At 38.0% G+C, this 10,245-nt stretch overlaps 2 protein-coding genes across 2 annotated transcripts in view; one reads left to right on the forward strand and one right to left on the reverse strand.

Annotated features, from left to right (window-relative positions):
- The window catches only part of LOC111653393 (selection and upkeep of intraepithelial T-cells protein 1-like), a 6,840-nt gene extending 901 nt beyond the window's left edge, over nt 1–5,939 (forward strand). Inside the window, exons 2-6 of the mRNA XM_023403997.2 lie at nt 3,218–3,559; nt 3,700–3,907; nt 4,191–4,255; nt 4,429–4,539; nt 4,804–5,939. Of these exons, the coding sequence (XP_023259765.1) occupies nt 3,218–3,559; nt 3,700–3,907; nt 4,191–4,255; nt 4,429–4,539; nt 4,804–5,390 (1,313 nt within the window). The 3' untranslated portion in view covers nt 5,391–5,939. The remainder of the gene's footprint in view (nt 1–3,217; nt 3,560–3,699; nt 3,908–4,190; nt 4,256–4,428; nt 4,540–4,803) is intronic.
- Nucleotides 5,940–6,079: 140 nt separating this feature from the next.
- The window catches only part of LOC147819238 (myelin-oligodendrocyte glycoprotein-like), a 5,537-nt gene continuing 1,371 nt past the window's right edge, over nt 6,080–10,245 (reverse strand). Inside the window, exons 2-5 of the mRNA XM_087173405.1 lie at nt 8,276–8,614; nt 8,130–8,165; nt 7,741–7,819; nt 6,080–6,770 (exon numbers count right to left, since the gene is read on the reverse strand). Of these exons, the coding sequence (XP_087029531.1) occupies nt 7,743–7,819; nt 8,130–8,165; nt 8,276–8,614 (452 nt within the window). The 3' untranslated portion in view covers nt 6,080–6,770; nt 7,741–7,742. The remainder of the gene's footprint in view (nt 6,771–7,740; nt 7,820–8,129; nt 8,166–8,275; nt 8,615–10,245) is intronic.

Genomic DNA, 10,245 nt, shown 5'->3' on the forward strand with positions numbered 1-10,245 from the left:
CAGTGAGATTAAATGATCAGAATCAAATGAAGTCACAAATATAATTAAGAGCATATAAGTGCATTTTTAAAAGTGTAGAATCCACGATTTTGTATAAAACTATAAAAGCACAGCAGCATTGCACAGAGAGCAAATACCTATGGCATCTGGTCGTCTGAATCAAGAGGCAGCTCTCTAAATTATATTTATATTTATATATTATAGGGAGCCTTATGGAGGAATACTGCAGCTAATGCACCAGTTTTAAATGTGCTATTGAAGCTTCATCAGTGTTGCAACATGTTAAAAAGGTGAATCACTGTTTTATTAGTCTGCAGCTGATTTTTTTTTTTTCTCCATACACAAACTTCTCATTGGAAGTTCATGAGCAGGAAGTGGTTGTTCAAGTTTACTGACTGTCTTAGTAACAGTAGCTATTAATACCACATGCTTAAAAGTGCTACTACTGCTTTCAGTAACAATCTGACTCTTACCACTCGCACTACTACTAGTACTACTACTACTAATATTGTTTCTTTTGTCAGTAACAACAGTGTTTGGGTTGCCAGGTTGTAAAAAAAAATTCCTTGAGTTGATGTTTAACTTAATATTATAAATGTTGGTGCAGTCCATTAATAAAATCTTAATGGTTTCAGTTAAACTGTAAAATGTAAAAATGCTGCATAAATCAAAGTCCTGCCTTCAAAATCTTGATGTAATCTGATTCACATTAAGTCGTTTGTCAAGCAAAAAATACCAAATATTCTCTGGCTCCAGTGACAATTTGCTATTTATCTGAATATCTTTGTTTCAGATGGTTAGTCAGAGACATTACTGTGACCTCTGAGTAACTCAGTGCCATTTTCTCCCTGAACTAAATGATTAAGTGACAAAACAATGGGCAGATTTATTGATAATGTTAATAGCAGCCTTAAAGAATCAAAAATTAAAACTCATTATGCAGAAATGTGTGAGTGTTATGTGTCATAAGCTTATTATTGCTGACAAATGAATGTGTAAGCAGCTTTGGAATGGATGAGGTGAAGCTAATTTCAACAGCTCTTGTTGTTTTGTTTATGACAATGGATTGGATTTTTTGCATGTAAACTATTAACTAGAAATTATATCTGTTAATGTAAATGTAGTGGAGTAAATAGTGCAACATTTCCCTGGATGACTGAGAATCTTCACAAACTTATTCAACTGTAATTCTAGTTTTTATTAAGGAGATATAAAAGATGGCAAATACACATACTGTATGTATTAAGTGCGTCTTCTCAAGCCATTTTTAAAAAGCTGATGCAACATCAACGAAATCATTGCACAAAACTGGGATTTCATCATTACTGCATGCTTGGATTTTACAGAACGAGGACCTGCTGTCAGCTGATCAGCGGTGCACAGCTTCGCGTTTTAGAGTCAACATTTCCAGTTAGTTGAAATCCCTCTCGCATGCTCTCATGGAAACGACATTTTTAAGACCATCATTGCCTGTATTTGGGACTTCCCGGGTTCTTGAGCCAAAAAATAAATGCCTGAGTCACTGCACAAACACCCTGTGGTATTGTCTAGCTCATGTGCTGAGGGGGTGGGGGTGTTATCTGGAATTGCATAAGAGAAGGGAAATTATTTCTTCTTATTTCTTTTGTGTGTTTGTGTTGGTGGAGATTGCACTGCAGTTTTCTCTTTACAGTTACAAATTAGTAATGATAGTTGAGTTATAAAGTACTTTAGGAACAAAATTGATGGTAAGATGTGTGTGCCAAAGTCAAAAATAAATAAATAAATTAACATTTAAATAGGGATATAAATAAATAGGGGAATTAATACAAAGGTAAATTAATACAGATGCAAATTAAAACAGAAATGTCAGTTTATGTCACATTTTATTACTTAACACCTGTTTGTGGTGCTTTTAATGGCATATTAATTTCTTTATTGATTTCTTTTTTATTTTGGCAGTTTCAGTCCTCCATACAGGTGTTGCGTAATGTTTTAAATTACAGTACCAGTCAAACGTTTGGAGCTGTGTGAAGCTGTGCTCTGTCATTGTGCATGTTAGCACGCTGGTGCACCACTTAGCTCAAAGTTGCCTTGTGTTAAAATGCTTCTATAATGTTTACAGTGGTTCACACAGTGGTGTTTTAGCATGCTAGCATTAGCACTAAACACAAAAGACAGCTGAGGCGGATGGGAATGCCAATAGCATTGGTTGAATTAATCATTTTGACTTGATGGTGTCATTAAGTTTCATCCTCTGGGGACCATGAATGTCTGTAATGAAAACAAACAAAAAAAGTCATGGCAGTCCTTTCAGTAGTTATTGAACTACCTCAGTTTTTCCTAGCCATGCTGCTAGTGCAACTCAAATAGTTTCATAAATGTCACTGGTTCATCCAACTTCTGCAACAGCCAGACGCTCATGAGCTGCAAACCTTATATGGCCACAGTGTAGACGTCAATGGGATGGTGGCTCTGTTTTGACTGTCAATGTTAAACCTGTCTTAACTAATTAGATGTTTTATGTTTGGCCACTAGGGGGCAGAGCAAACAAGCTGTAAACACAACACCAGGCTTCTCAGCTTCTCTGATTGTTCTGTTACTGGGCAGTTTGCATACAGTGGGATCTTAGAGCAGTGAGGCTTGATCATTAAAGCTGAAGGCCATCATTCACAAAACATTGAGCTGAAAGACACTGAAAAGCTAGTGGGGTGAAGTCTACCTGGGTTACTATGAGCGACACTTCTCATATTCATGTTACAATTTGTTCCATTAATTAAAGAAATATTGAATATGGATTAGCTTTGAAGCCTTTGAAATACAGCTGTTTGGTTCGTGGCTCGTTATTGGCTTTCTCTTATTGTTAACAAAATTCCATGAAGACGCCCAATTCAACAACTTGTCATGCCTGTCTCTCAATACTTTCTGACTTCCCTATCCTGTCTATCTCTCTGCCCCGAACCACTGGTTCCTACTGAAGACTTTGACCTTTAAGACAACTAAAAAAAAAAAAAAAAAAAAAAAAGGCAGCTGGGTGCTGTAGTTTTCAGCAAATGTTACTCAAACAGGAGGAAATGGTGCATTTGTTCACGACTATTTTCCTAATAAATAGGGATTAATACGTAGTTGGTACTTGTTAGTAAGAGATAATTCATCAATGGTTTTATCTTTTCGTGGGATTTGACAATAAGAAAAGTTAAAATTTTCTACCAGTACCACCATGTTTTGTTTTCCTCAGGAGAAACCTCAGACAATGTGCCCGTCAGGATCCGGGCCTACGCTGGCGACACTGTCATCCTGCCCTGCCAAATCCCTGTCCGCGGTGACATCCCAACAGTGGAGTGGACCAAGGAAGGTCCTACTCTGGACATCGCCTTCCTGTACCGCCAAGGCTGTGAGACGTTCGAGATGAAGAATCCCGTCTTCCAGTACAGGACAAACCTCTTCATGAACGAAGTGAAGAACGGAAACATCTCCCTGAGGTTTTCCGACTTGCAGCTCTCCGATGCAGGAAAGTACAAATGCAAGACTCTCCAGGGGAAGAACCAGAAGGTCGTCACAACAGTGGCGCTCCTTGTGGGTACGTCGGACATTGAAGTATTGTCAACATTGATAATATGATTTAATATGGTTTAAAAGAACGGATTTGTTTATATTTCAACAGAAAAGCTGGATGGAAAGTTCAAAAGGTCTTACCTTGTGTAATCCTTGTTTTTATAGGTGCCGCTTCTGAGGGACCCTCAGTGGTTGAAGGTGTAGGTGATGGAGTGACTCTGCAGTGTGAGTCGAGCTGCTGGTCGCCGGATCCCGAGATTACGTTTCATGATAATAAGGGAAACTACATCGATGCCGAAAACCAACAGAAAGGCCAAGATTCCAGGAGATGTTTCCAGACACGAAAAGTGACTCTGCCGATCGATACCAAGAGGTTTGATTTTTACCTACGACTTATGTTTATTTGGCTCCACCTGTGCAGTGGTCTTTTCCTTTTTCATTTACCTGAGACAAGGAGGTTATGTTTTCAGGTGGTGGTATAAGAAACAAAAAAACTAAACATTTGTTTAAAGATCATTTCATTTGAAAATATACATTTTTTATTTTACCAAAATTGTACTGTTTTGTAAATGATTTGTCGGCCCACTTGCAACACCTTCACGACCACTGACCTAAACTAAACTAAACTAAACTACGACTCTATGTGTTTGTCACAGTGTCACCTGCAGAGTTCACCAGCCTCAGACCGACCAGACCAGAGAGACAAGGATTCCCATACCAGGTACACTGGAGCTTTAACAATCCACCTGCATCAGCTGGGTTCACTTGATCCTAAAGTCACATTCATGCTTTAACCCTCTCTGAGATTATTCTGGGTGAAATGAAATTAAGTTTTGTGTTTGATTTCTGAAATCACATATAATGTTCTTATGTAATCATATGTTATCATTTCAGCGACGAGTTCCTGTTCTATGGCCTGGGCCGCTGTTGTGGTGGCTGTAATTTTATCTGTATTGATCTCGTGTGTGTCAGCGCCACATTTACGCAAGAAATGTGGCAGCTGTGGTAAGTCAGACACACTTTTACCTGTGCAGCAGATGGAAACTTGGTTTTTGTCTGCTGTCACTAAATCCCAAAAATCACTACCCGCATTTTTAGCCAATACTTTAATGCTAATACTTTAATGTGAACTAGAAAACAGGAAGTATCAAGTTTAACAGCAGACAGCAGGAACAGTAAACAAAGACAACATATTATGACTTATTCTTAAATTTATTCTGTTGCAGAATTTATTGTAAGAACACAAGTGATTATTATTTTTCTGTTCAGGCGAGAAAGGAACAGGCAGGAATGCAGAAGTTAACGATCCGGGAAACCAGGCTGACAACACTGAAAATACCGTCGCTGAATACCTCAGAAAAATTCAGGAACTGGAGTCGAACCTTCGTGACAAAGAGGAGTACATTAACCAGCTAACTGCAGAACGGAAAGACCTGGGATCAAAGCCTATGATTGACAACGATCCTTCCAAATCCTCACTAGACATCTCAAATCCATCTGACCTACATCCACACCAGTTTCCTCACGGCAACAGTTCAAATCCGGCGGCCTATAACAACCATCCAAAATCTGACAACTTACCCCAGAAGAAAGATTCAAAACCCGCCGTCTCCAGACCAAGTCCTCCATTTTTCCTCCCAGCCAACAGACTGGGCAGTAATAACAGCAGCAATCCAGCCTCCACTTCAGAAGAACAGTTTCTTGCCCGTTCGAAGAGCTTGTCCGAGTCTCGGCTTCATCCAAAGGGCGGCAAGCTCCAACGTAGATACACCATCTCACCATCTCACCAAACCCGTTTCCTGTCAGATGTACCTGAAGACTCGCTGCCATTGGTGAACCAAGACAACGGTAACTAAAATCACGGTCAGGGCTTTGGGTTTTAGGTTTCGGAAAAAGATCGTGATTTGGGTTACAGTGAGTGCTTTGCCAACGTTAGGCAATCTTTGTTGTCATGGTTACAATACTAACAATTTGGTTAACTTTGTCGAACGATCATGGATAATAGACACGGGAATCAAACACCGCTCTCCTGTGTCATATTCCAGCGTTTTGCTGAGCCATCTATCCACGCCTCTTAACAAGGACTTTGTCGCTCTTTAAATAACGTCACCGCACTATTCCCTTTACTCCTGTTATAATTACTACGACCACTAGATGTCGGTGGTACACATTTTACACGTGACAGTAATTACAGTAGAGAGGTACATTTTATTCTTTTAAGTCGCCTACCAGTTTTGATGAAATATTCACATGCTATGCTTTATGAAAATGTGCATTAAGTGTTTTATATTATGCTAAAATGTCTGTGTCTCAAACTTTTGTACTTTTTCTACTGATGTAAGCACTTTGTGATTTTGTATCTGTGAAAGGTGCTATACAAGTAAACTTTACTTACTTACTATAAATTGAATTATTTCCTTTTTCACCACATTATAAACTTTTGTCATCATATAGTATCAGTCTTTAGTTAGCATTTATGTGAAATGTGCCACACAAAGTTGTCTTTAAAAAAATAAATAAATAAATAAATACATACATACATATATATATATATTTATATTTAAAGTCTTAGCAATAGACTACAATTACAAAAATATTCAAAACATATGTCAAACGCAATTATCTGAAAATATTTACATATACAGGTTTAAAGGAACTAGTCCAACGTTAGCATTAACAACTGTTGAGTCTCACCAAGAGCTTCAGGCATCGTGGTGTTTATAAAACAAGAGGTTATAGTCGTCTTCTGAGCAGCGATACGTCTTCAGAGCAGACAGTGACTCGGTATCAGAAAGTGAGCTAGCTGGTTAGTGTGTTAACTTCAGTAGAAGAAAAGATGTGATAGAGACTAGAGTTAACATTGCTGTTTCTTTCCACCTCTGGAGACAGCTGTTGGTGAGTAAAGGAGTGTAGTTTGATGTTGAACTTGCATTGTTTCTTCTAGACTGGTAAGTAAACAGCTGTTAATGCTAGCGTTAGCTATGTAGCAATAGCAAAACTTAAAACCATTATTGAAACATAAATATAATCAATTTTATAAAAGAGGCACATTGTAAAAAAAAAACCCTTGAGTGTTACAACTCTTGTTTTAGTAAAAACAATTATGATTGAAGTCCTGCTGTTTCAAGAACAGTACCTGATCATTCGTGTTTTACAGCTTCTTTCAAGTATTGTTCATTATTATCATTATTAAGGTCTCCTCATTCCCATAGGATTCCCTGATCTTCTCCTGTTACCTGAACAACAAAACAAGTCATTTGTCAGTTTCTGCCAAAACAATTCATGTGAGGAATTTCTGTTGCTTCACCGCTGTAGGTAACGGGGATCAATAATATTTAAGTGAAGTGGAAGGACTGATTTCTGCTTTCCAGTGTTGAGCTATGACATAAAATAAACCTGTGTATACACATTATTTCTTTAGGACTGTCTCATCCCGTCGAAAACCTGAGGGAAGCAGCTGGGTGCTGCTCTTTAATGGAGGTGGGGCAGTTAACCAGATGTACATTTACCGAACTAGCTACTCCGTCCTGATCCTTAAAGTCTCCTCTCTTGAACAACGTACATAATTTTTTATTATCACTTAGGTCTGCAATCACTTTCTTTAATAATCAATAGATTGTTCATTGTATAAAATGGCAGAAAATAGTTAGAACAGCCATTTGAAGCACAAGTTAACAACTAATTTCTTGGGTTTTTTTGGGCAGGCTGTCAAAAAATTGAAAAGTTTATCATGGGAAAAATTAAGGAAAATAGTAAATATTGAGAGGCTGAATTTCTGTGACAAATCATTTCTGCTCTATAGGGTACTGGTTGGTTTCAATATTCCAGGGGAAATAATCAAACTGCATGTGCAGTGGGGGGGTGAACAAAACTCCCACAAGAGGAAAGACGTCAAGGATGAGGAACAAGTGGGTGGTTTGACCAATGTAAGTCTCGTTAACTTCCTTTAATGCGTCAGCATTTTTGTGGGAACCACCTGGGATTCAGAAGCAGAAGTAAATAAGAATACATCCGATCACTGAGTTTATCATTCCGGTTGCTTGCACACGGATGACAGGCTGAAGCTAGATTGCACTTTATAGAACTATACTATCTCTATTTACGGAGATGTGGAATGGATTTTTAAAACTATAGTGTAAAGAACATTTATGACCATAAAAACACCTTCAAATGCAAATTTACAATGAAGAAAAACAGGAAGCTTACATTTATAAATTCCATATAATCATGATCATGGTGAGAGAGGCCATGCCAATGCCAGTAATGCCAGTGCCAGTGCCAAGACCTGAAAGAATGTAGAAAGAAGTCAAAGTTTGTGCTGTACTGTGGACCTCCAAAATAAAATCCACCTTATGCAAAAACAAATGTTTTCATATTTTCCTTATGCATCCTGTATTTGTAATATATAGCTAAGGTAGTTTTTTAAAGGGGAGAAAAATATTTCCACACTGAAATCTGTATCTATAGCAGGCGCTGTTGGAAAAATGAAAGAGGTGATTAATTAACCCAAAAAAACATGGGATCAGTTCTGACGAAGGGAAGTGAACTGAACTGATGATTAATGCAATATAAAAAGACTCAAGGTATTTACTTACCGGAAGAAACGGTCTTGTTTGGCATTTTGGCCTCTGCTGAAAAATAAAAAGACCAAAAATGGGGAACATTATAACCCACATTCTGATCTGTTTCGATTTTAAAAAAAAAACAAAAACAAAAACAAAAACAAAACAACTGTACTTACCTACAATAAGCTCAGTGTTTACTCTCATGACCGGGCCGTGTCTGGGAACATTGCACGTGTAGTTGCCTGCATCTGTTTTCTTCAGTGGGAAGATTCTCAGTGAAAGGTTTCCTTTTCTCATTTCATCTTTATCGACATACGTCCTGTTTTTGAAGTCCGCGTGCTGATGATCGGGATCGTGCATGTTATGTCTGTAAACGTACACGAATTTTGCACCGAGTTTCCAATCCACTGTTCGATCTGTCACATCAGAGGGGGGCTCCACGTGGCACGGCAGGATCACGGCCTGTCCAACTGTTCCTCTGATTGGCTGATGTGAGCTCCTCATTGCAAAGTTTTCTATGGGGGAAAACAGACTTTTCATGAAGTGACCGTAAATATAATAAAAGTCAATAAAAGTCAATATTTTTTGGCGGATGCTATTTGCACCCCAGTGTGTCCCCGGCCAACAATGCTACTTGCACCCATGGCACATGGTCTGTGTGGCTATTTACTACGGTGGCCCTAAGAGCTCAACACATGCAAATAGAGAAAACACACAAATAACATTCAGACATTTTTTTTTTTTTTTAATTAATCCATTTTTGACAACACACGTGCTGCAAATACTCACAGCACAACGGCATCTACTTGCATGTGTTGAGCTCTCAGGGCCACCGTAATTAATACCCGGGTGTGTACTGTATAATTTATTAGGAAATGTCTTCGTAGTGTAGGTGAATATTATATCACGTGTAGTGTCATTGAACGCATCCCCAGGCCTGACTCCTCCCCTGAAAGGTTATATAACTCACCTGTTCACCCTTTTCTGCTTCCGGTCCTGTTGCTGTTGTGGCGGGTGATGTTTGATGATACAGGTACGTATTTAAAGTCAAAGTCATTTCACGTGCATGAGTCAGCCTTTTAGACTTTGCCTCCATTTTAGCTCTGATCTCACCCCGTCACCATGTTCATGCGACTATAACCTGTTCACCTTCACCTCAGTTTAAAGCGTCTGATATTTTCCCTCTAAAACGACATGTAACCTAAAATTACCACTTCAATCTCGTTACATTGTGAGTTTTATTTTTTTTCGTGAAATATGATTTTATTCTCAGAATTAGTTTCTTTTTTCCCCTCGTGGTGGTTCTGTGTCCAGCCGCGATAATCAGACACACAGAAATCTTTCGTTTCAGCTTCTCATAAAGACAAAATAGAGCAGTATCTCTCTTTTCTGTTTGTTTTTTGTTGAACGTGTTTTGATGAAGTTCTTATCGGCCTTTTACTTTTTATTATAGGACGGAGTATTAGGGGCCACTTTGAGGAGAAAAAAAATCTTAAATTTCGAGAATAACGTCTTAATTTAACGAGAATTAAAAATGTAAAATTTCAAGAGATTAAACATAAATTTTAGGATTATTACAAGCAACCAATAATTATTGTGAAACCTACTAAAACAGAATTTCAGGCTCCACGTTCCTCATTTTAAACCTTCTGGTAGTTCCCCTCTAAAACACATGTAACCTAAAGTTACCACTTTATTCTCATAATATTATGACCTTTTTCTTGTAAAACTATGACTTTTTTCTTTAAATATTATGATTATCATGATACAACTTTTTCTCGTAATTTCACTTTTTCCCCTCAAAGTGGCCAAAGAGAGATTTTGTCCTGTTTTGTCTGAAGTCTCTAATTAGAGCTTTCTGCCAGTCCAATCATTTCAAATCCTTTTTGAATGAATAAAAAACAACAATTCTTTATGATAAAGAACCAGTAACAGTATGAGCTGGATCAATAAGGATATGGATCAGATAAAGATAAAACACTAACGATACCCATCCAAATCAATTCAGATCCCTTCAGTCTTGTTCAGTGTTATTTTGTCACAGACATGAAGGATTACGTCATTTGTCAAAGACATAAAGTTGTCTGCTGCTGCTGCCTGAGAATTTACACTGAATAAGAATCTGATCAAATGTTTAGGATCTGGG

Source organism: Seriola lalandi, unplaced genomic scaffold, assembly GCF_002814215.2.
Source record: "Seriola lalandi dorsalis isolate HSWRI2012SDOR001 ecotype SW California unplaced genomic scaffold, Sedor1 jcf7180002054191, whole genome shotgun sequence".
Lineage (NCBI taxonomy): Eukaryota > Metazoa > Chordata > Actinopteri > Carangiformes > Carangidae > Seriola > Seriola lalandi.